Below are 25,909 nucleotides of genomic sequence, written 5' to 3' on the forward strand. Positions count from 1 at the left end.
TTTGTGTTTTCATATGGTTTTCAAAGGGTTCCTTTTTTCTGTTGTCCCCCCTGCAAAATGAAAACATTAATGGCAGCTGTAATGGTTCTAAGGGGTTGCTGGTGCGTAAGCAGGTGCCTATCTCCCCGGCTTGGTGCAAACACCTGGCTGGGTTGCCAAAGTGAACCTTTTCTGTCCGGACAGCCACTCACCTGTGGCTGACTCAATTGCTGGCAGAATCCGTCAGTGGGCGTTCCTTAAACTTCTTCTAGCAAAGAAGCTCTTTGACGCCTAGTCTCCTCCTACTCTCTCTGCGCGAAAGCCTTCTGCGCAGGGAGGGCGTGGGCAACGAAGGACCCCTACTCTCCCCGCTGGTCCCAGGCAAGGAGTCATGGGACCGCCTCGCCACTTCCCCCACCTGCCCCCCTTCTCCACTGGTACTACGCTGATTCTTTTCCCCAGATGAGCTGCTTCTCCTGATCCCTGGACGCTCTCTGGAATCCCTCTGGCTTTCGCTCTCCCCCTCCAGTACTGATGGCAGCTCCCTGACAGTAGCCTTTCCTTCGAACACCAGTAATTCATGTGAGCTCCGGCTGTCTCACTCTGGGGGGAAAAATACAGTGTTGAATCCATGATTAGTCAATTAGTCATGTCAAGAGCAGGCCCACTGCAATCCATGGGGCTTGAATTCCAGTGGGTCTACTCAAAGCACAACTAAGTCTGGATCCAGCCCACTGTCAGTCAGTCAGGAAACCTAACCAGCTGAGAACCACAGGATATATATTAGCCCAGTGGAGATGGGAGTTCAGAACCACACACGAATATCCCACCGATCAGGACACATAGCACCTAAACCTGTCGCAATGCGGGCAGCGCTCACGTTTGTGATGCGTAGGCGAGATCGGGCACGGCGGCGCAGCAGTCTTCCAGACCCCTTCTTGGCCAGGGGCTTTGCTCGGCGCTCGCTCGCAGAGATACCCTCGTAACCATCGCTCAAGCCAGACGCTACGTCGGACGTGTAGCTGCGTCACGGGCGACCAAAACAGGAAGTGAAATGTGAGCAAATGACCTGGGCACACATGACGAAAGGCGCCTCGGCTTACTGCCCCTCTGAATCCCTCTCTGCTCTTTCTATCTCGCAGTGCCAGGACGGGTGAATCTATGGCAAGGGTACATGTGGGCATCCTTTACCAGTCATGAGGAGAAGGAGGCGCCATCGCCCCAAAGGCCCGGCCCAGATGCAGCTCGCCTCCCTGCGGCTGTGGCCTTGGTGATGGAGCCACCTAATTCAACTCCCTCAAAATCGTGCGCCCGGGTCCATGACCCCTCTGCCTGCCTCACGCTATGCCTCTGACACCACCCCACAAGCTACACAGCAAGGCTTGGGATGAGGAATGTGAGAAAAGCAGGTACAGTGGTATCTTGGGTTACAAACACTTCGGGTTACAGACTCCGCTAACCTGGAAGTAGCACCTCGGGTTAAGAACTGTACCTCAGAATGAGGACAGGACAGAAATCATGTGCTGGCGGTGCAGCGGCAGGCCCTATTAGCTAAAGTGGTACCTCAGGTTAAGAACGGTTTCAGGTTCAGTTATCTCCCACTTGGACTACTGCGATGCGCTCTACGTGGGGCTACCTTTGAAGGTGACCCAGAAACTGCAACTAATCCAGAATGCGGCAGCTAGACTGGTGACTGGGAGTGACCGCCGGGATCACATAACACCTTTCTTAAAAGACCTACATTGGCTCCCAGTACGTTTCCGAGCACAATTCAAAGTGTTGGTGCTGACCTTTAAAGCCCTAAACGGCCTCGGTCCTGTATACCTGAAGGAACATCTCCACCCCCATCGTTCAGCATGGACACGGAGGTCCAGCTCCGAGGGCCTTCTGGCGGTTCCCTCATTGCGAGAAGTGAGGTTACAGGGAACCAGACAGAGGGCCTTCTCCGTAGTGGCGCCCATCCTGTAGAACGCCCTCCCTTCAGATGTGAAGGAAATCTTATCTTTAAAAGACATCTGAAGGCAGCCCTGTTGAGGGAAGTTTTTAATATTTAATGCTGTATTTTTTTAAACACTCAATTGGAAGCCGCCCAGAGTGGCTGGGGAAACTCAGCCAGATGGACGGGGTATAAGTAATAATAATAATAATAAATAAGTTCATAACCAGAGGTACCACTGTATCTCCTCACGTTCCCAGCAACCCTAACCCTGCAGCAAATTATCTCTCCACAGCAATCCGGCATGTCCTTACCTGTCCCCAGGGGAAGGAAAGTCACTGATGGAGTTCACGCTCACAGCAATGGTCTGGGGATATAAAAACCACCGTTGAAGGCAGGTTACCGTGACAATTCGACACCTCCCTAGTTCATAGCGCACAGGGGCACTATGGCCGCCCATGCCAGGGGTCGGCACTGCCACTCACCGAAGCAAAGGAATGCTCAGGGGCGACTGGGGGGCTGGAGCAGCTCTGTGGCAAGTCGGACAAATCCACAAATCCAGAGGAGCTCAGGTATCCGTCCGTCTCACAATCAGCTGGGGGGTAGAAACATAGCTGTCAACTTATAGATTTGAAAATAAGGGACCAACAGCCTCAAAAATAAGGGACCAGCAGCCAAAAATAGGGATTTTCAGAGCACAGGTATGTTCAACTTCTGAGCCCCTCCGAGCAAAAGGCAGAAAGCCCAGCTAGCAGCCAAACAAAGCCTCAAGCGGTGGTTCCCACAGCGCAGCAACCCAGCAAAGGGGATGCAGCAAGGAAAACCACCGTCACCTCTCCGCTGGGAAGCGCTGAGCAAGTCCCCAGGCAACGCGGCTGATTTGATTGGCACAAGGCGTGTAAGCTCCACCCCCCAGTCGTTCTTAGTCTCCTTATTGGGTGAGCAACGCAGCCAAGCAACATGCCGGCAGGGAGGGAGGGAGAGGAGCTGCTTTCTTTGAAACCCGGGAAATGTAAGGGACATCATCAATAAGGGACAGCAGCAGGACACAGCGCTGGGATAAGGGACTTTCCCGCCAAATACGGGACGGTTGACAGCCATGGTGGAAATGAGAAAGAAAAAGGGTGACTGTGAAACGAAAGACCAGGCCTGGCTTCTAACTTACAAGTTCACTGGGAACTTTGTCCCAAATATGTTTATTATTTTACATTGATTTACATTCAGATCATATAACATACAATTTACATCAAAATCTATTTATTTGTCCTGGCGGCTTCCCATCCTTACATCTGTGTTGGTCTAATTCTCTCTCTTCCCCGCTGCCTCTCCAACCTCTTAAAGCTTATCTATTTACCTAAATCCTGTACTACAATATTTTCTATTACCTTGCCATTGCTCATAAGTCAAAACCTGTTTGAAATTTTATTTGGCCATATTGCATTCTTTTATAGACTGAAAAGGGTCTCCATTCTTCCACAAATATTTTGTCTTTCTGATTCCTTATTTTAGCTGTGAGTTCTGCCACTTCTGAGTACCCATTCCTCCTTTGTTGGGATTTCTGGTGTTTTCCATTTTTGTCATAGAGTACTCTGGCTGCCGTGGTGGCACACAAAAAGAATTTTACCAACTTTTGGGATCTCTGTTTCACATATTCCCAGAAGAAATGCTTCTGGCTATGGGGGTATATCTATTGTGAACATCTTTTTTAAAAAGTTCATTATATATCATCTCCCAATTACTTTTTTGCACGTCCACCAGGTAGGGAAAAGGGAACCTTCCCACCAGTATAGGCTTCCAACACTTATTTGAGACCATTCTACACATCTTAGCCAACTGTCAGAGTGTCAAATACCATACAATTTTCACACAATTTTCCTTAATGGCATAACAAGTGGTAAATGTAATATCTGCCCTCCACAATTTCCTCATGTCACCGTTGAGGGTTCAGCTTTCAGAAGCATCAAGCTGAGGTGACACTGAATTCATTTTGCCGTTCTAACCACTTACACCATGCTGGTACTCTCTCGTAAAGGTAAAAGGCAAAGGACCTTGGACGGTTAAGTCCAGTCAAAGGCGATTATGGGGTTGTGGTGCTCATCTCGCTTTCAGGCCGAGGGAGCCGGCATTTGTCCACAGACAGCTTTCTGGGTCATGTGGCCAGCATGACTAAATTGCTTCTGGCACAATGGGACACCCTGATAGAAACCAGAGTGCACGGAAACACCATTTACCTTCCAGCCAGAGTGGTACCTATTTATCTACTTGCACTGGTGTGCTTTCGAACTGCTAGGTTGGCAGGAGCTGGGACCGAGCAACGGGAGCTCACTCCATCGTGGGGATTCGAACCACCGACCTTCCGATCAGCAAGCCCAAGAGGCTCAGTGGTTTAGACCACAGCGCCACCCGCCGTGTATGCTCTCGTATGTAATAGTCGCCTACAGAGAGTCCCTTGGCTGACGGAGCGAGGGAACTTACATGTGGCTGAGGAATAGCCATGCTGATATCGGAAAGTCTGGTGCTGGTCGACCTCTGGTTCTTCCGGCTCAGGGGGGAAAGTTGGGCCGAGTGCAGAATCCCCGGATCCAGGCGTGGTGGGTGCCGAGGGCTGGGCAGGGCTGAGAGGGGGCGGAGAGTCTAGGTCCAGCAGATGAAGGATGTCAGGAGCCTGTTCGTGCCGCCTCTGCTCCTCCTGGGCCCGCTTGGCCTTCTCGCGCTGGCGCTTGATGGCCAGGACTCGCTCACGCACCGCTTTGGCCACCAGCTTGTAGTCAGCTTCACACACAAAGCCCAAGACCACCTGTGAGAGTGGGGAGTGGGAGCAGGCAGGGACAGAAGTGAAGGAGCTGGAGGAAACAAGAGTTTGAATTCTGGCACAAATGCACTTTCCCCCAAAGAATTGCGGGAACTGTCATTTGTGTGAAGGGGGCTAGGAATTGTTGCTCTGAACAAATCTCAGCCTCCCCAAATGGACGACAGTTCCCAGGATTCTTTGTGGGGGAAGCCATGACTGTTCAAAGTGGTATGAATATGCTTTAAAGTTACGGTGTGAGAATGACCATAGCCCTTGCAAAAGGAACGTATGCAATGTATCTGAGAGCTCATTTGATGCCGTGTTCTAATGCCCTAGCTGTGAGACAACTGTGCTTCCCACTCCCTAAAGAGGAGCCATATTAAATTATTATTAGTAGCAAGTAATGCTATACAGTCATACCTCGAGTTACAGACACTTCAGGTGTGTTTTTTCAGGTTACGGACCGCCGAAACCCGGAAGTACCGGAACAGATTACTTCTGGGTTTCAGTGGCCGCGCATGCGCAGAAGCGCTAAATCACGCTTTGCGCAGACACGCCGCTGCAGGTTGCGAACGTGCATCCTACACGGATCACATTCGCAACCCAAGTGTTCACTGTACAGTATTAATATTTCATTGTCCTAATCTACCTCAAGCCCCAGGAATACACTTACAGTGGTACCTCGGTTTTCGAACGTCTCGGAAGTAGAACGTTTCGGCTTTCGAACATCAAAAGCCCAGAAGTAACTGCTTTGGTTTTCAAACGCATTTTGGAAGCCGGTTCTGTATTGAGTTTTCTGGACGTAAATGCTTCCAGAAATGCATGCTTCTGTTTTCAAACATTTCAGAAGTCAAACAGTCTTCCAGAATGGATTACGTTCGAAAACCGAGGTACCACTGTACCTCCATGGTGTATGGGCGATGAACTCACTTTCCTCTAATGAAAGATTCCATAATGATGTTGTGTGCTTATACAAATTAACTACGGAGCCATTGCCCAAGAGGCAAACTCTGTAGAATCCTGAAGAAAATGCAACTGAGGAGACTGTACCCAGTGACTTCTGGGTAGGCCGAAGCCAGGGCACCTCTCCTTTTTGCAACCCACCCAACACTTCCGGTCTCTCCTGTCTTCCCTGCCCATGAGCCCCTTCTAACTCCTGGACTCCCTAAAGTCCAGACCAGCCTCCCTGACCCCTGAGAAGAACAGCGACTCGTACCATCTCCTGGGCCACTTCCTCAGCCACATCCTTATAGAGCTCGAATCGGAATTCCAGGGCGTTGTTGTCCTTATATTTCCCGTGGAGCTTCTTTGTGTCATCCATTCTCAGCCACAGCTTCAGGTTGGACTTCACGCCATCGTCCTCTTCAGCCAGCTCCACGTGGACTCCCGTGTCCTCTTGGAAGAAGGAGTGGTCCAGGAGATATTTGATGGTGTATCTGAAAGAGAGGGAGGGAGGCGAGGCGGATTTAAAGCAGGGCACAGAATTAGGATGGTGGCGAAGGGAACGCTTAGAGAGCGCGAGGGGAAAAGGTATCCCCGGCAGAGGCTGAAGGGTTGTGTGGCCCATAATAATTTATTTATATTTAAACCCTGCCCATCTGGCTGGGTTTCTCTAGCCACTCTGGCCGGCTCTCAACAGAATATTAAAAACACAATACAACATCAAAATTAAAAACTTCCCTAAACAGGGCCGCCTTCAGATGTCTTCTAAAAGTCAGATAGTTGTTTATTTCCTTGACATCTGATGGGAGGGCGCTCCACAGAGCGAGTGCCCCTACAGAGAAGGCCCTCTGCCTGGTTCCCTGTAACCTCACTTCTCGCAGGGAGGGAACCGCCAGAAGGCCCTCGGAGCTGGACCTCAAGATTAGTCCATGAGCACAGTTCCCATTTTATGTGTTTGTTCTTTAAAAATTCCTAAAGTCCTCTTGAGGAGCATGTTGAAGTTCTCATTAGCATTTGATATATGGAATTTCCAGTGATACTGCGGTACAGTGGCACCTTGGTTGTCGAACTTAATCCGTTCCGGGAGTCTGTTCGACTCTCAAAACCGTTGGAAAACAAAGGCATGGCTTCCGATTGGCTGCAGGAGCTTCCGGCACTCAAGTGTGTTGGACTTTCAGCTTCCGAAAAACATCTGCAAACTGGAACACTTACTTCTGGGTTTGCGGTGTTCAAGAGTCGATTTGTTTGGGAGCCGAGCTGTTCGAGTACCAAGGTACCACTGTATTTAAAAAATAAATCACTAGCACTGAGGGCACAGCAAGCACGCTCCGGAGGAGCCGTTCGGTGCTCTGCTTTTCCAGACGTGCCTCACGGTGTTGTCTAACAAGGAGGAAGTGCAAGCGGTTCCCCGGTTCCCCGCTGGAGAGCACAGTGGTGAATGTCGCTCACAGAAGGGGCAGGCGGGCAGCAGAAAACGCTGCTCTGTGAGCAGAGGCCAACCAAAGGCTGGATGAGAAAAAAACCGGCAGGCCCTCGTACGAATGAGAGCCTCCAGCCCTCCTGTAATCAACATTCTTCGCAAAGTCGCTCCCAAAACCTGTGGGTCACTTACGGTTGGCCTGTCCACCGGTGCCTAAGCAATGATGGGCAAGAGCAGCGTGCCTCTGAGCACGTGCAGAGTACCCACCCTTGGCCCACTTGCGGCTGAGTGGTACTGGCAGCTTTTTTTTCCCCATAGGAAAAAGAGCACTGCTTACGCGACCCACAGACTCGTCCAATCCAGCAAGAGACTTCTTCCGTTCTTAAGTGCATAAAATAACAGGTGACATGTTTAAATATGTGTCACACCTTTTCTGCAGGTTGGGGATGAGGCTTCCAATGTGTTCTGCATTTCCACGTGTCTCCAGGTTTCTACCCCACAACAACCAGGACCATTGTTCTTTGCCCAAATGTCCTCAAGTTTTCGCAAAACAAGAGCCCTGTACTGTATGTTTCCAAGCACAATTCAAAATGTTGGTGCTGACCTTTAAAGCCCTAAACGGCCTCGGCCCAGTATACCTGAAGGAGCGTCTCCACCCCCATCGTTCTGCCCGGACATTGAGGTCCAGCGCCGAGGGCCTTCTGGCGGTTCCCTCGCTGCGAGAAGCCAAGTTACAGGGAACCAGGCAGAGGGCCTTCTCGGTAGTGGCACCCGCCCTGTGGAACGTCCTCCCACCAGATGTCAAAGAGAAAAACAACTAACAAACTTTTAGAAGACATCTGAAGGCAGCCCCTGTTTAGGGAAGCTTTTAATGTTTAATAGGTTATTGTATTTTAGTGTTCTGTTGGGAGCTGACCAGAGTGGCTGGGGAAACCCAGCCAGATGGGTGGGGTATAAATAATAATATATATATTTATTATTATTATTATTATTATTATTATTATTATTATTATTATTATTATCATTATCATTATCATCACCGTATTTTTCGCCCCATAGGACGCACCTAGGTTTTTTTTGGGGGGGGGGGAAATAAAGAAAAAAATATATTTTCCCCCCAGGCGCGTGGCTGGCACGGGGGAAGCCCGAGCTTCCCCGACCCCAGCCCCCAGAACAGCCTGCTATCCGCAAGCCTAGGGAGCACGGCGCGAAGTCGCGCCGGTCTCCCCAGGCTTGCGAAGAGGTGTTCGAAGCCCTGGCGTGCTCTTCAGCGCGTCCCAGGCTTCGGAATGCAAGCAGCTCCGCATAGTCGTCGAGAGCCCTGCGGGACTTCGCGCCGGGCTCCCGAGGGCTGCGCAGAGCTTCCTGAAGCCTGGAGAGCAAGATGGGTCGGTGCGCACCAACCCCTCTCGCTCTCCAGGCTTCAGCGAAAGCCTGTATTCGCCCCATAGGACGCACACACATTTCCCCTTCATTTTTGGAGGGGGAAAAGTGCGTCCTATAGGGCGAAAAATACAGTACCTCTTTAAAGAAAAATCATTCTTTGGGTTGTAACCTGTATCAGGGGCGGGGAATAGTTGCTGGGTTCCAACCCCCCATCAGCCTCGGCCGGCCTGACCATTGGGCAGGGGTGATATGAGGGGCAGCCCAACCAAACCCAGAGAGCAACAGGTTTCCCTGATCCCATAACCATTTACCCGCCAAGGGTAGCCGAAGTCAGGCCAGCGGCGGAGATCTCCCCTACCTTTCATACTTGTTCATCCGGATGCAACCCTCGATGATCTCCTTCAGTTCAGGCACCTTCACATTGTGAAAACTGCTGGGCTTGATGCCCTGTGATAAAAGGGACGGAGGGCAGTTCAGATGGGGCCAGGGAGTCCAGAGGTTTGGGGGGAGGTTAGCGGGGGGACAGAAGTCAGGATATCATGAGGCTTCCAAGCCCCTTGTCCCCTGGGAGAAAGATTTTGCTTGCAAGTTAGGGATATGAAAACCTGGGAGGGGAAGAAACCAGAAAACTAGGGGTGGGACATCAGTCCCCCCCCCCAATTTTACCAGCCCCCCCCCCCGGCAGATTGCTCGAGAGCAAACAGGCAAGACTCTGACCTGTGTTTTCCAGGCTTTATTCTTAGTGCAAAACTATTTACACTGAAGAGCGTTGCAAGTTCATGTCTGGCTCAGTCGCTAGCAGAATCTGGGAGTGGTCGGTCCTTGTTGCACCCCCAGCATAACAGTCGCTTGACCCCCAACCTTCTCCTCCCCTCCCTGTGCCGAAACCTACTGCTCAGAGTGGGCGCTGGCAAAGGGGTACTTCCCTCTTCTCCGGCTTGCTCAGGGTCGGTGCTGAGGCTCTCCCCTGGTCCCACCACCTCCTCCCCACTGGAGGTGGGGCTTTCCTCCTCGCCGGAGGAGGAACTGCTTCGCAAGACTTTCGGAGGTTCCCTGTAACACAACTGCCCTTCCACCTCTCGCCTCTGAGCTGATGGCAGTTCCCTGACATCCCCCATCCCAATTTTTCAGAAACAAATGGGTGGGTGTAATGGCCTGGGATTTGGACTCGGAAGCTGAACCTGAGGAATCCCAGCCTGCACAGGAGTCCCTGCCTCCATGGCCGGCTGAGCTGGGGCAGGGGCTTGAGCCTGAAGGGTCCTCACCTGTGCTGGATCCTCAGGTGCAGGCACCAGCTGAGTCTGCTCTGGTTCCTGAAGTGATGGAGGACCCATTGCCTGCAGGTGTTCCACTCTCAGCCCCGTCAGAGGAAGCTGAGGTTGCCTCTGGGTCTGGTAACCCTCCAGCCTCTCCTGAGCTGCAGAGGCTCAGGGCAGAGAGGCGGAGGGAACTAAGTTCCCGCAGGAGTGCTCACCTCCAGGCCAGGAGAGGCGAGTCATCTGTGGACCGGGGCCGCCATATGCCTCAAGGCAGATAAAAGCCGACCAGCCCCAGTCCCAGGTTGCAGGAGCAACATTGTTGGTAGCCTGTTCCTGCCTGCACCCTGTCCTGCTCTTCTGCCGGAGCTCCTGACCTCACCCAACTCCCTGCCTTGGACCCAGCTTCAGCTTTGATGGACAGCCTCCATACTGCACCCTTGACCTCGGACTGGACTTGGACCTTGCCTCACGGTTAACCCACGGGACCAGCACAGTGGGGGAGCCTGGATTCCTCGCCCAATTTTTCTGGCCTTTTCCCAAGCCTTCAGATTTCTACTACAGGTAAGACAATCCAGCCTTGGAGAGAAGGTAAGCTTGAGTTTCCCCATCCTTGTCTGACTCCGATGGTCAACAGCAGGTCTTTCACATAGCCGGGGCTGAGGCCCAGAGCTGGCCTGAATGCCAGGACCATAGCTGTCAACTTACAGATTTGAAAATAAGGGACCAGCAGCCTCAAAAATAAGGGATCAGCAGCCAAAATTAGGGATTTTAATCAACCAGCTGAAGTACGAAGTTAAAAAGGACCAGATAATTTGGGAGAGCCGCGCCGGTTTTTAGCCCTTCGTTTCCAGAGGTTGCTGCTCAAGACACCAGCCGATGAAACACTGCAATTAAATAACTACAAGCAGCAACCACTTTTTGCGCAAAACGAAGTCCAAGCTACGAAGATGCTGCTGCAGTTCTGTATCTTTTCTCTTGTGCTCCATCTGCAGCTCTCAGTCCCATCAGGCAGGGCGGTGGGGGGGGGCGGGAAATAGCACCCAAAGTAAACCCGCAGATCAGATCATCTATGCTACAAATCTATGGGAGAAGTGTTTGCGGTAGTTCCTCCATTTCCCCCTCTATGGTTAGCCCTTGGAACACCTGCCGACTCCTCCTCTCTCTGAACTGCTTTCTCTATGGTTGCCCTCGCTCTCCTCTCGAGGCTCCTCAGCAATTCATAGGCCGCGCCAGGCTGCCCATCTCATCTGGAGGCTCCAAGCAGAGCAGCTCAGTTCAGCGGCCGCAAGGAGGATGGCGGCGGAAGGGCCTGAGGCTCCCGCCAGTCCTGGCGGGGAGGGGCTCCCGGGGGCCGAAGCTGGTGAGAGGAGGCCGGAGGGGGGCGGGATGGGGCGGGCAGCTAAGCAACACAGTTGGAGCCTCCCTCCTCCCTGGCCGGCAGGGAGGGAGGGAGAGGAGCTGCTTCCTTAGAAACCCGGGAAATTTAAGGGACATCATCAATAAGGGACAGCAGCGGGACACGGCGCTGGGATGAGGGACTTTCCCGTCAAATAAGGGACGCTTGACAGCTATGGCCAGGACCCTATGCGCCTTTGGTTCGATCAGGTGACACCCACCCCATATGTTTTAAGCATGCATTTTAAGAATTTTGAGAATTGTTGCTTACCCTTGGACAGCTACGACTCCCAGCTCCCTTAACAAACTAACATTCCCAGGCTTCTATGGGGAAAGGCATGTGCTTTGAAGGTATGGCATGGGTGTGACTGCAGTAATTAGAGATGACCCACTCATTTGGCCTTGGGGGCAGGGCTTCCAAGTAGGAGAGCATGACTTCTAGTTAAGTTTGATTCCCCCAGAACTTCTCTTTTTTATCAATTACGGAGAGTCAAAAAGCCAGAACACAAGAGGCCCCCAAACAGGTTTTTAAAAATGATGCTGATTATCCCATACCGGACCGCCATAACATTTAGCGTATCAAATGTTCCAACATTTTTTGAAAAGGAATAATAATAATAATAATAATAATAATAATAATATATTATTTATATCCCGCCCTCCCCAGCCAAAGCCGGGCTCAGAGCGGCTAACAACAATAAAAGTAACACAGCATTCTAAAATCAATTCATTCTAAAATCAATTCAAAATCAAATGAATGGCAACCATTGGGTTAGAGTTCTGTGAGGATTGCCAAAGGAGGGGGTCAGGCTGTGCCTTGGCCAAAGGCCTGGTGGAACAGCTCTGTCTTGCAGGCCCTGCAGAAAGATGTCAAGTCCTACAGGGCCCTAGTCTCTTGTGACAGAGCGTTCCACCAGATCGGGGCCACGGCCAAAAAGGCCCTGGCTCTGGTTGAAGCCAGCCTAACCTCCCTGTGGCCCGGGACCTCCAAGATGTTTTTGTTTGAAGACCGTAAGGTCCTCCATGGGACATACCAGGAAAAGAGGGGGAAAGCAGCACAGGGGTTGGTGGAGGACCCAGTTTTCTGGAGCTGCAGAAAAGTTTGCAAACATGGAGAAAACTTTGGATCAGAAGTCAAATGGGCTGCTCTGTCCCAGCTGCTGTATGTGGGTAGGATTCTGTGATATGCATATCAACTAGATCCCCCTTCTGTAATGACCACTCTTCCCTGGCCATAAAAGCCAACCCATTCCCAACCTTCCCTCCTTAAATCCCAAAGTTGCATCAAACACTTTCCAGATTCCTTGGATCTCTCTCTAGTGTGCTGTAGTCGTTAAGAGCGGTAGAAAAACCCTGCGAGACAGTCAGGACCGGATTTAGGTTTGATGAGGCCCTGAGCTCCTGAAGGTAACGGGGCCCTTTATATGTCCAGCTGTCCTTTGTCAGCAACAAATTGTCACTGTTTTTTGAGTGGAATATATGCTACATGGTGATTTATGGACCTAATAGGTATTTAAAGCCATTTGCACATGACAAAATGTGTATTTTATCAAAGTAATTGTTGAACTGAAATACAATTAAGTAGTAGTTTATTAATAGTGAAATATTTGGGGGAGCAGGAGAATGAGAGCCAGTGTGGTGTAGTGGTTAAGAGTGGTGGACACATAATCTGGTGAACTGGGTTCGCTTCCCTGCTCCTCCACATGCAGCTGCTGGGTGACCTTGGGCCAGTCACACTTCTCTGAAGTCTCTCAGCCCCACTCATCTCACAGAGTGTTTGTTGTGGGGGAGGAAGGGAAAGGAGAATGTTAACCACTTTGAGACTCCTTTGGGTAGTGATTGTGGGTAGGTTGTGGGGACGCGGGTGGCGCTGTGGGTAAAACCTCAGCGCCTAGGGCTTGCCGATCGCATGGTCGGCGGTTCGAATCCCCACGGCGGCGTGAGCTCCCGTCTTTTGGTCCCAGCTCCTGCCCACCTAGCAGTTCGAAAGCACCCCTAAGTGCAAGTAGATAAATAGGTACCGCTTTATAGCGGGAAGGCAAACGGCGTTTCCGTGTGCTGCGCTGGTGCCGGCTCGCCAGAGCAGCTTCGTCACGCTGGCCACGTGACCCGGAAGTGTCTCTGGACAGCGCTGGCCCCCGGACTCTTAAGTGAGATGGGCGCACAACCCTAGAGTCAGACACGACTGGCCCATACGGGCAGGGGTACCTTTACCTTTAGGGGAGGGATATCAAATCCAAACTCTTCTACTCTTCTTCTTCTTCTCCCTGGAAGGAGGAGGAGACGGCAGGGGACCTAGCAAGGGGTGTAGCCCATAAGGGAGAGAGGCCAGCCCTAGATTCCCGAGTAAACAAGAGGCTATGCTCTCACCGAAGTGACCTTGCGATAGATCTGAGCTGCATTCTGGCATTCTGAGTAGGGGTATTCCGATGTGGCCATCTCCAGCATGCACATGCCAAAGGCATAAACATCCACGGCTTCGTCGTATTTCTCCTCGTACATCTCTGGTGCCATGAATTCTGGGGTTCCTGGGAGAAGAGGAAGGAAGGGGTTTTTATCTGAGGCTCAGCCCCCTTCAGCCACTAGCTCAGCTGGTAGAGCGTGAGACTCTCAATCTCAGGGTCATGGGTTTGAGACACACATTGGGTGGAATATAACTGCATTGCAGGGGGTTGGACTAGATGGCCCTTGGGGTCCCCTTGTAGCTCTACAATTCCAGGATTCTACGATGCCACACATACCTATCCAGTAGGATAACCCTTTAATGTGAAATGGGTGCCACCCCATTACGCATCCAGCTTCTGTTGAAGATCTCCAGTTCTGACTAATAAGGATCTAATAACCTTGAGCGGACGCGGGTGGCGATGTGGTCTAAACCACAGAGCCTAGGGTTTGCGGATCGGAAGGTCGGCAGTTTGAATCCCCACGACGGGGTGAATTCCCGTTCCTCAGTCCCTGCTCCTGCCAACCTAGCAGTTCAAAAGCACATCAAAGTGCAAGTAGATAAATAGGTACCACTCCAGCAGGAAGATAAACGGCGTTTCCGTGCGCTGCTCTGGTTCGCCAGAAGCGGCTTAGTCATGCTGGCCACATGACCTGGAAAAACTGTCTACGGACAAACGCCGACTCCCTTGGCCTTTAGAGCGAGATAAGCGCACAACCCCAGAGTTGTCCACGACTGGACCTAACGGTCAGGGGTACCTTTACCTTTTTAACCTTGAGCTACAGCACATCTCTTCCACAACTATTTCTCAATTCAAGCACAACACACTTCTCATCGTGCCATCTGTGCACCTGGTGAAAGCACGCAGAGAAGGTATCCTTGGTGTCTGTTCCTCACCTGTGCAACTCCTATCCTCAGCGAGCATCACAACAATTCCGAGCCTATTACGGAGTATTTAACTTTAACTGGTCTTGGTGGACCACAAGTTTAACATGAGCCAACAGTGTGATGCAGCAGGAAAAAAAGCTAATGCTATTCTAGGCTGCATCAACGGAAGTATACTGTTCATTTCAAGGCAAGTAATAAAGGTAAAGGGACCCCTGACCACTAGGTCCAGTCGTGACCGACTCTGGGGTTGCGGTGCTCATCTTGCTTTATTGGCCGAGGAAGCTGGCATACAGCTTCCGGGTCATGTGGCCAGCATGACTAAGCCGCTTCTGGCGAACCAGAGCAGCGCATGGAAACGCCGTTCACCTTCCCACCAGAGCGGTACCTATTTATCTATTTCGAACTGCTAGGTTGGCAGGAGCAGGGACCAAGCAACGGGAGCTCACCCCATCGTGGGGATTTGAACCGCCAACCTTCTGATCGGCAAGTCCTAGGCTCTGTGGTTTAACCCACAGCGCCACCCGCATCCCTTTTAAGGCAAGTAATAGTTCCACTCTATTCTGCCTTGGTCAGACCACACCTGGAGCACTGCATCCAATTCTGGGCACCACAAATTTAGAAGGATGTTGACAAGCTGGAACATGTGCAGAGGAGGGCAACCAAGATGATCAAGGGTCTGGAAGCCAAGTTTTATGAGGAACAATTGAAGGAGCTGGGTATGTTTAGCCTGGAAAAGAGGAGGCTGAGAGGATATTTGACAACCATTATCAAGTATCTCAACGGCTGCCACATGGAAGATGGAGCAAGCTTGTTTTCCCCTACTCTGGAAGGAAGGACTCAAACCAAGGGCTTCAAGCTCCAAGGAGATTCCGACTTAACATCAGGAAAAAACCTTTGGACAGTAAGAGCTGTTTGTTAGTGGAATAGTCTCCCTTGGGAGGTTGTGGAATCTCCTGGGAGGTTTTAAAGCAGAGGTTAGATGGCCATCTGTCATAGATGCTTTACCTGAGATTCCTGCATTGCAGAATGGTCCCTTCCAACTGTACAATTATATGATTCTATGGTCTTTAGCAGGATGCGGGTGGCACTGTGGGTTAAACCACAGAGTCTAGGGCTAGACTAGAATCAGAAGGTCGGTGGTTTGTATCCCCGCAACAGGGTGAGCTCCCATTGCTCGGTCCCTGCTCCTGCCAACCTAGCAGTTCGAAAGCACGTCAAAGTGCAAGTAGATAAATAGGTACCGCTCCGGCGGGAAGGTAAATGGCGTTTCCGTGTGCTGCTCTGGTTCGCCAGAAGCAGCTTAGTCATGCTGGCCACAGGACCCAGAAGCTGCACGCCGGCTCCCTTGGCCAGTAAAGCGAGATGAGCGCTGCAACCCCAGAGTCGGTCACGACTGGACCTAATGGTCAGGGGGGTGCCTTTACCATTATGGTCTTTGGCTGGTTCATCCAACTCCCCCCCCCCCATTCAGTCTTTGATCTCTTTACATGCCTGCTCTAATTCCTGTTATCCAAACCTGGCCCCCAGAGACAGAAACATCAAAGTACCTATGACACTCTTGGCAAATGACGCTCGCTTGAGTGTGGCCAGACCAAGGTCCCCGATTTTGACGGAGCCCGTGGGCCCCGTGATGAAGACGTTGTCGCACTTCAGGTCACGGTGGATGATCGGAGGCGACCGCGTGTGGAGGAAATGGAGACCCCGCAGGATCTGTCTGCTCCAGCGCTGGAGGACTTTTAGCTTCATCTCCTTGAAGCGCTTCAGATACCTACAAAAAGGAAGGGCCATTAGACTCAGAGCCACCTCGCCTAAAGATCCAGCTGTGGGCTCCACCCTTTAGGAACGGTGTAAGACTGGACTGTCTGAGCAAAACCTTGCAATCTCTTTTTAAATTTAATTTAATTTATACTTTTCAGGTTTATGGCTTTCCATAATTTTGCTATCATTTTAACATTTCAAAACTTGACTTCCTTCCCCCTCTTTCTGCAGTTCCTGAAATATATATGTGTGTGTGTGTGTGTGTGTATGCATATCCAAATTCATTTAATTTGCTTACTTGTTTATGTACTTTAAATGTATACTCTTGTGAAACTGCAGGTTATTACAAAAATCCTGCTAATGCTTTTATCTGTTTGCAATTTATCTGTAAATATTCAATAAACCATCTCCATTCTTTTATAAAAAGCGGCTAACATCAAGTATAAAAACAACAGATTAAAATACAACTTAAAATGCAGCCTCATTTCAGTGGAAGCCCAAATCAAAAACTGTTTGGGGAGGGAAGGTCAAATCTTCACCAAGGCCAACTATCCAAACTGGTCCTACGTGGGCCAGAAAAAAGCCAGGGAAGTCCCCAAATAGGGGTTCCATCACAGAAGGAAAAGGAAAGAGGGGGAGGGGATCAGGCTGATTCCAAGCCAAAGGCCAGGAGGAACAGCTCTGTCTTACAGGCCTTGCGGAAAGAAATCAGATCCCGCAGGGCCCTGGTCTCATGGAACAGAGCGTTCCACCAGGCTGGAGCCAGTGTTGAAAAGGCCCTGGCTCTGGTTGAGGCTAATCTGACTTCCTTAGGGCCCGGGACCTCTAGAGTACAGCCATACCTTGGGTTACAGCCGCTTCAGGTTGCGGTCTTTCAGGTTGCGGACCTCCGAAACCCGGAAATACCGGAACGGGTTACTTCCGGGTTTCGGCGATCGCACTTTGCACATGCGCAGAAACACCGAATCGCAACCCGTGCATGCACAGACGCGGGTTGCGAACACTGTGGGTTGCGAACATGCATCCTGCACGGATCATGTTCGCAACCCGAGCTTCCACTATAATGCTATTTATGGACCTTAAGGTCCTCCGCGGAAGTGAGAGCTGGACCATAAAGAAGGCTGATGGCCGAAGAATTGATGCTTTTGAATTATGATGCTGGAGGAGACTCTTGAGAGTCCCATGGACTGCAAGAAGATCAAACCTATCCATTCTTAAGGAAATCAGCCCTGAGTGCTCACGGGAAGGACAGACCGTGAAGCTGAGGCTCCAATACTTTGGCCACCTCATGAAAAGAGAAGACTCCCTGGAAAAGACCCTGATGTTGGGAAAGATGGAGGGCACAAGGAGAAGGGGATGACAGAGGATGAGATGGTTGGACAGTGTTCTCAAAGCTACCAGCATGAGTTTGACCAAACTGCGGGAGGCAGTGGAAGACAGGAGTGCCTGACATGCTCTGGTCCATGGGGTCACGAAGAGTCAGGCACGACTAAACGACTAAACAACAACAACAACGGTCCTCTGCGGGGCATACCAGGAGAGGTGGTCCCGTAGGTACGAGGGTCCTAGGCCTTGTGAAATGAAATGGTGGGCATCCCCACTACCACAGGACAACAGCCCCGGAGGCTCCATGGCCCTCTCCACACTGACGCCACTGACGCCTTCCCACGGTGGCCACCCAGCCAGTTTCATGCTCACGTTTTGAGGGTGCCTGAAGTCATGAGTTCCGTGACCAGGACGATGCAGACCTGCCCCTTCACCGAAGACTTCCACGAGTCGTAGAACCTTACGATATTCGGGTGCTGGAGCCCCTTCAGCATCTCCACCTCCTCGCTGAAGCGCTGCCTCTCCATCTTGGACAGCTTCCGCGTCTGAGAAAGGAGAAGGCAAAAGCGTTAAGAGCTGCACGGTCATCTCCGAGGCAGCCGACGTCACACAAACGAAATGGGAAATGATATACCATGAATTGAAAAGGATGTTCAGAATAACTTTTATTTTTTAAAAAGCAACCGTAAGCTTTTCTTTTGGAAATTATAGGGACAGAACTACCCAAATTGTACAGAAATTAAGAAGGAGGAAATTAAGAAATTTTGGACAGTAATACATGAAGAATTAAAGAAGATGTTGGAAATATCAATAATAATGGATTGATAGGGGAAGAGATACCACCGGGGGGGGGGGGGATCTTATAAGCAAGTACAGTAGTGATTGCTGCTAAGTGGAAGTCACAAACTCTACCCTTAAGGGAGGAATGGATTTGTAAACTAAATGAATACTTAACTCTGGCAAAACTAACGGCTATTATAAGAAACCAATCGAATCAAAAATTTTAAAAGAAGTGGGAATGTTTTGATGAATATATGGTAAAATATTGCTCAAAAAAAGAAATCCTAATATGCCTAGATTAAAATGTAAAGTATCTGAGGGAAGGTAAATTAGTAAGGAAAGATAATAAGAATATATAGAAGATTTGGCAAGGTTGTAAAATGCAAAGATAAATGTAATCTCGGAATGTGGAGGAAATCGAGTGGGGGCGGAGGGAAGCGGGGGGAGAATATTAGGTTTGATTGACAGATATATGGGGGGTGGGGAGGATGTGGTGATGGCTTTGGTTTATTTATATTGTGATGCAATATGGGGGAAAAAACAATAAAATATTGTATTGACAAAAAAATTTTTATAGAAATTTATTTATGTATGCTACTACAGCAGCAAGAATGTTAATTGCCCAAAAATGGAAAGAAGAAGTCCCAGCAGAGGAAGAATGGATACAAAAACTTATGGAATATGCAGAAATAGTGAAATGTACTGGAATAATAAGAAATCAAGATAACAAACTTTTTATAAAAGAATGGAAACGGTTTGTGGAATATTTACAGAGAAATTGTAAACAGATGAAAACATTGGCAGGATTATTGTAATAACCTGCAGTTTCACAAGAGTATATATTTGCAGTAGATAATTAAATGAGCAAGTGAAATGAATTTGGATATGCAGAAGATATATAAAAAAATAAATTTAAGGAACCACAGAAAGAGGGGGAGGGAAGTCAAATTCTGAAATGCTAAATTGATCGTAAAATCAATAAAATGTTTAGACTTGAAAAGTATAAATTAAAAACTAAAACAAAAAAGCCAAACTGAGTATTTGTAATGTAAGCAAACTTTCAAACTCTCGTTTTAATTTCGACATGTGACATACAATTTAAGGTGTCAATGTCTTCTAAAGTTCACCCCCCCGCCTGCTCCCACCCCTTCCTGTTTAAAGGTGGGGTTTGCAAGATCAAAAAAGTGGCAAGGTGACTTCCTTGACTGCCTTGTGCTGTTCAACTTGCCTGCCAACTTAATTCGTCGCCAAGAAGCTGGTAAGCTCACAGAGATGGGATCCTTCACAAGCTTGCCAGATTTTTATTGTACCATCGTGGCTTCCCCCAACTTCCACTGCGGCTAATTCGATTAGGAGGATCTCGTTTAAAAAAGGAGGGTGTTTAACTCACAGAGAGGGGCTGCACCAGGCTCCAGTGAGTAGAAATTTAAAGATGGGGAGTTCAGTTAAATCTCCTGGGAATAGTGATTTTTTATCAGGGAAGCGGGCAATGAGTGGCAATTCCTGAGGAAGGGGAACCCTCAGGGAATGAAAGAGTTTCACTCTGAATACACCTTTGCGCACTTTTCTAAACCTACACTCTGTGAGTGGGGAACATTTTTAATTCTTGTTAAATGCTATTATGATTATTATTAATTTTTATACCCTGCCTTTTCCCTGGCGGCTTACAGATAAAATAGTAAAGGTAAAGGTACCCCTGACCATTAGGTCCAGTCACAGCCAGCTCTGGGGTTGCAGCGCTCCTCTCGCTTTATTGGCCGAGAGAGCCGGCATATAGCTTCCGGGTCATGTGGCCAGCATGACTAAGCCGCTCCTGGCGCAACCAGAGCAGCGCACGGACACGCCGTTTACCTTCCCGCCGGAGCGGTACCTATTTATCTACTTGCACTTTGACGTGCTTTCGAACTGCTAGGTTGGCAGGAGCAGGGACCGAGCAACGGGAGCTCACCCCGTCGCGGGGATTCGAACCGCTGACCTTCTGATCGGCAAGTCCTAGGCTCAGTGGTTTAACCCACAGCGCTACCCGCGTCCCTTACAGATAAAATAAGAACAGCTAAAAGCATAAAGGCAGGGAACAATCACTAACAAAAAAAATCAGCATGGATAGAATTAAATCTATCTACAGTGGTACCTCGGTTTTCGAGCATCTCAGAAGCTGAACACTTCAGTTTTCGAATGCCAAAAACCTGGAAGTAAATGCGCCTCAGAAGTTGAATGGCTTCCACTGCGTGTTTTTCAATTTTCTCAGTTGATCCCTTTGAGTCAGTCCTTTGCGCCTTGGTTTTCGAATGTTTCGAAAGTCGAACGGTCTTCCGGGATGAATTATGTTTGAGAACTGAGGTACCACTGTATATGGTTTTCATATATCCACCACTATATTTACAAACCACTTCGATTGGCAGAATTGGCACTACTACAGGTGCCACCTAATACCCGTTCCGCATTTGATAGTTTAGTGTGGCTGTGGCAGCGCCTACCCTTGGAACTCCCTGCCTATTGACATCAAGCAGGCGCCTTCAACTGTATTTTCCTGCTGGACAAGCGTACCCAGATGCTTAGAAAACCGAGGTGAGACAAATAACAACAACAATAACAACAACAACAACAATTTTCTTTATACCCCGCCCTCCCCAGTCAAGACCGGGTTCAGGGCGGCTAGCAACCAATAATAAAAACAAGTTGATTGAAATACAACTTAAAAAACAAGATTAAAATGCAATGTTAAAACAATTAAAACATTAAAATGCAGCCTCACCACAGGAGGAGAAAGGAAAAAAGAAAGAGAGGGAGGGAATCAAATTGATAGATGCCAACAACATGCTAAATTGCTAGAATGCATTGCAGCATTTCAGGCTTAAAGTTAAAAACTTCCAAGAAATAGATAAACCAGAGTAGCAGCCAAAAGAGGAGGTTAGAATCTTTTTCCTTGACACGCTACTTTTCTTTTTGCAAGGACATTTTTTTTCCTGAAGGGGAGCATTCAAAAGCAGTACCTCTCTTTTGCAGGGTACTCTCCCAACTCATTTTACTGCAAATGTGGACCCAGAGTAATATTGGCCTGGCTAGAAAATGATGGGGGGTGTCTGTTCTCGTTTCATTTCACAGCAGTCCAAGAGAGCTCTGCGTCTGACACACACAGAAAAATCCTGCAAAGTGCGTTGCCGAGATCAATCCTGCCTGGTTTGAACTAGTCCTTCTCTCAAGTCCCAGGTAGATGGTCCCTGAGGGAAAACTTGCATTTCCCAACATAAAAAGCAGGGAGAGATGTCTAGAAGATCTCATCACCTCGTGATATTTCAGTCCCTCCACGCTGCAGTTCGCCCAGATTCTCTGCTTTGGGCTGACATCGCCCTATCTCTTTCATCACTGTTTTGCTCCACGGACGTCAGCAGCCGAAGGGGATGAATGCAGCCTTTCTCCAACGCCGGAGAGCCAAACGGAACCGTAAAAAAGTCCTTCCCAGAACCACCTTTCCATCACTGCCACTGCAAACATACACGGCACCAGTACCAGCCAGCTTCTAGCCATTCTGCGTCCTGATCTACAATGGCAGAACCAAGGTCAAGGTGGGTGGGACAGGTACAAGGGCCCGGTCTCCTGGGTTCATTTTGTAGCTGCGGAAGGGGAGTCCCCAGGAGCTGTGCCTAATAATAATAATAATTTATACCCCTAGCCACGCCCTAGCCGCTCTGGGTGGCTCCCAACAGAATATTAAAAACACGATAAAACATCAAACATTAAAAACCTCCCTAAACAGGGCTGCCTTCAGATGTCTTCTAAAAGTCAGATAGTTTATTTCCTTGACATCTGATGGGAGGGTGTTCCACAGGGCGGGTGCCACCACCGAGAAGGCCCTCTGCATGGTTCCCTGTAACCTCACTTCTTGCAATAAGGGAACCACCAGAAAGTCCTCGGAGCTGGACCTCAGTGTCCTGGCAGAACGATGGGAGGCGGAGACACTCCTTCAGGTATACTGGGCCGAGGCCGTTTAGGGTTTTAAAGGTCAGCACAGCACCAACACTTTGAATTGTGCTCAGAAACGTACTGGGAACCAACGTAGGTCTTTCAGGACCGGTGTGATATAGTCACGGCGGCCGCTCCCAGTCACCAGTCTAGCTGCTGCATTCTGGATTAGTTGTAGTTTCCGGGTCACCTTCAAAGGTAGCCCCACCTAGAGCGCACTGCAGTAGTCCATGTGGGAGATAACTAGAGCATGCACCACTCTGGCCAGACAGTCCATATGCAGGATGTGAGGTTTGGGACAGGGGGTGTTTTGCCCTGGCAAACATCTGGAGCCCCCCCTTTTTGCTCATACAATATGTCCTCTAATTGCTACCTCATGCGATATGGCTGCCCTCCTCCTGAAGTTGGGGGTGGGGGGAAGTTTGAGAGTGGGGGGCAGCGCAGTCAGGCAGGCAAGCTGCAGCAACGAGCGAAGGGCAATGGCAAGGATCCAGCCTTCTCTCCTGCCAAGCCAGAATCGGACCCCAGTTGGGCAAGGGCCAGAACCGCTGCCGGCACCAAGCTCTCCGCTCCGTCCAGATACAGCTGGAACAGAGGGGGCCATTTGGCTCGCAGGAGCTGGCTGCGAAAAGAGCGAAAATTGCCGAGGCAAACACGGCAGCCCAGGTCCACCCCTCCTCTGCGCCTCAAGGGAGCTCAGTTGGAAGAGAAACGGCGGGGGGGACGACAGACGGAACGTGTTTTAAAAGCGGCCGCTCTGCCAGGGATTCGGCTGCGTCTCTTTCCGGTGGTGCGGCGCCCACCTGCTAGGTCACACTGCCGCCATGTGCTGGCGGGAACCGCCTCACAGCCTCATTGGCCCGGGCCTCGGTGGTGGAGCTGGAGGCGGTTCGTATTTTTACACTCGGGGTGTTTATGAAGTTTTGCTACAGATGCAGCTGTGTGCCGTCAGACGCTGTGAAAGCTTCATTGTCCGCAGCACAGGAGAGGCGAGGGAAAGAAACACGGGGCCAGAACGGCTTCATAAATGAAGGCACATTTGTAGCAAGGGGGGAGAGGAGCCTCTGCAGCTTGCATGAGGAGTGGTAGCTGTTCAGGAGCGAAACAGTGCAATAGGAAAGGGGAGCCTGACTACAGTCTCTGTGAACCGTAGGGGCCTCAGCTCCTCGGTTTCTGGATGCGCTCCAGCTGACCCTCTTAGGCCTGGTGCGCCACAGAAAGAGCCACAGTTTGCTAATGCCCACAAACCAAATAAATTGGATACGATCAGGAAAATCTAGGAGCAGCTCAACTGGATTAAATTCACAACTACACTAAAGGATAGAGAAATGTTATCGGGAGCAGCTAGGTAAATGGGATTTTAGTAACTAGCTGCATAAAAAGGCGAACTGCGAACATACGGAGATGGAGTGAAATACTTTAACAATGTGCTAAAGAAGCTGCAAGGGATGCGGGTGGCACTGTGGGTTAAACCACAGAGCCTAGGACTTGCCGATCAGAAGGTCGGCGGTTCAAATCCCTGCGACGGGGTGAGCTCCCGTTGCTCGGTCCCAACTCCTGCCAACCTAGCAGTTCCAAAGCACATCAAAGTGCAAGTAGATAAATAGGTACTGCTCCGGCGGGAAGGTAGACGGCATTTCCATGCACTGCTCTGGTTCGCCAGAAGCGGCTTAGTCATGCTGGCCACATGACCCAGTAGCTGTACGCCGGCTCCCTCGGCCAATAAAGCGAGATGAGTGCTGCAACCCCAGAGTTGGCCACGACTGGACCTAATGGTCAGGGGTCCCTTTATCTTTAAAGAAGCTGCAATATTCTGATCAAAGCGATAGTACTGCATGTACTGCGTTTCCATCTTTAGAGCAGTGCCGTATCTATCAGAATGTGTGAACTGGCTCATTTTTACGCTAGAAGTAAATGCTTGCAAATATGTGTTTCCAAAAGTGCCAGAGTTTGCTATATCAAACTTTGAATCTGCATCCACACAATCCATGTGGATTAAGAACACCTCAAGGTCCCCACCAGACTGGTGTTATTGTTGGTGTTTTCTGCAACATGCAATTGATGCAACGACAGGGTGTTAGTGGTGGATTTACACCGGACTGTAAACACACCATTTTGCTTTTATCGGCGGCTTGGTGATACTCCCCCCAAGCTGCCATACTATTGCCCTCTGGAGGGGCACTCTTGCGCTATAGTGCCACAAACTAGGGTAACAAATGCCTCTGGAACATTTATGGTATAAAAAGCTATAGGATAGGTCCGTTGGTTAGAGCAGGGGTAAGCAAACTTTTTCCTCAGACCTTGTGGGGGGCCGGACTATATTTTGAAAAAAAGAAGAAGAACGAATTCCTATACCTCACAAATAACCCAGATGCATTCTAAATAAAGCACACATTCTACTCATGTAAAAACACGCTGATTCCCAGACCGTCTGTGGAAGGCTATTGGGCCATGGGGCTGCCTTCAGATGTCTTTTAAAGATAAAATAGCTGCTTATTCTTTCACATCTGAGGGGAGGGCGTTCCACAGGGCGGGTGCCACTACCGAGAAGGCCTTCTGTCTGGTTGCCTGTAACTCCACTTCTCACAATGAGGGAACCACCAGAAGGTCCTCAGAGCTGGACCTCAGTGTCCGGGCTGAACAATGGGGGTGGAGATGCTCCTTCAGGTATACAGGACCGAGGCTGTTTAGGGCTTTAAAGGTCAGCACCAACACTTTGAATTGTTCTCGGAAACATACTGGGAGCCAATGCAGATCTCTCAGGACTGGTGTTATGTGGTCCCACATAAGTTATAGGACATGCACTGAATGGAACTGAGATAGTATGTCTGCCCCAAGACGTTTGTAAGAGCAGTTTTGAACGTGGGTTTTGCACAGAACCGCCCTGACACTTTCCTGAGCACAGATAATCAAGAATGCAAAATAAAAAGCAAAAACAAAAAAAAAAGCTGTAGGAAAGCTATCCAAGAAGCCATCCTAGAAGCGATACCCTCTACCCTGGAAGCCCCGTCCCTAATCCATCAAATAAGCTTCTTCCTCTTCTTCGGCTGCTACCCCACTGCCAGACAGGCTTGCCAGAAGCTATTAGTTTAGAGCCTGACATCTTCGGGAAAGGGAACACTTAATTGCTTTCTGAAGTCATTCAGATTCCTGGGATTTACGGTTCGCAAGTCTAGACGGCCCTCGTTTAGTGGCAGTTTGCCCCTTGGAAGGAAGGTGTGGATCCGTCCGGACTTCTACCCCACACCCCTGGAAGAGCTCACTCCCGATCGGCTCCTATCCTGGGGGGCTGACAGCGTAAGGCTCTGCCTTGCCCTGGAGATTCTCCGTACAGTGGTACCTCAGGTTAAGAACTTAATTCGTTGCGGAGGTCCGTTCTTAACCTGAAACTGTTCTTAACCCAAGCAAACGGGGCCTCCTGCTGCTGCCGCGCCGCCGGAGCACAATTTCTGTTCTCATCCTGAAGCAAAGTTCTTAACCTGAGGTACTAGTATTTTCCGGCATATAAGACTGGGCGTTCCAGTTAAAATACACAGTTTGGGATATACTCGCTGTATAAGACTACCCCTCTTCCAACACACACCAAATAAAAATTTTAAAACCAGTCTCCAGTCCGGCTCGGAAATCCGCTCCACTTCCCAGT

General features: G+C 49.7%; 1 protein-coding gene across 1 annotated transcript in view; it reads right to left on the reverse strand.

Annotated features, from left to right (window-relative positions):
- Window positions 1–25,909, reverse strand: part of WNK4 (WNK lysine deficient protein kinase 4) — a 59,856-nt gene that overhangs the window by 17,243 nt on the left and 16,704 nt on the right. The window contains exons 2-10 of the mRNA XM_081883815.1: window positions 17,896–18,068; window positions 15,987–16,207; window positions 13,479–13,636; window positions 8,813–8,901; window positions 5,923–6,142; window positions 4,391–4,712; window positions 2,401–2,510; window positions 2,230–2,282; window positions 860–1,001 (exon numbers count right to left, since the gene is read on the reverse strand). Coding sequence (XP_081739941.1) covers window positions 860–1,001; window positions 2,230–2,282; window positions 2,401–2,510; window positions 4,391–4,712; window positions 5,923–6,142; window positions 8,813–8,901; window positions 13,479–13,636; window positions 15,987–16,207; window positions 17,896–18,068 — 1,488 coding nt within the window. The remainder of the gene's footprint in view (window positions 1–859; window positions 1,002–2,229; window positions 2,283–2,400; window positions 2,511–4,390; window positions 4,713–5,922; window positions 6,143–8,812; window positions 8,902–13,478; window positions 13,637–15,986; window positions 16,208–17,895; window positions 18,069–25,909) is intronic.

Source organism: Podarcis melisellensis (assembly GCF_964234715.1).
Source record: "Podarcis melisellensis genome assembly, chromosome: 13".
Taxonomy (NCBI): Eukaryota; Metazoa; Chordata; class Lepidosauria; order Squamata; family Lacertidae; genus Podarcis; species Podarcis melisellensis.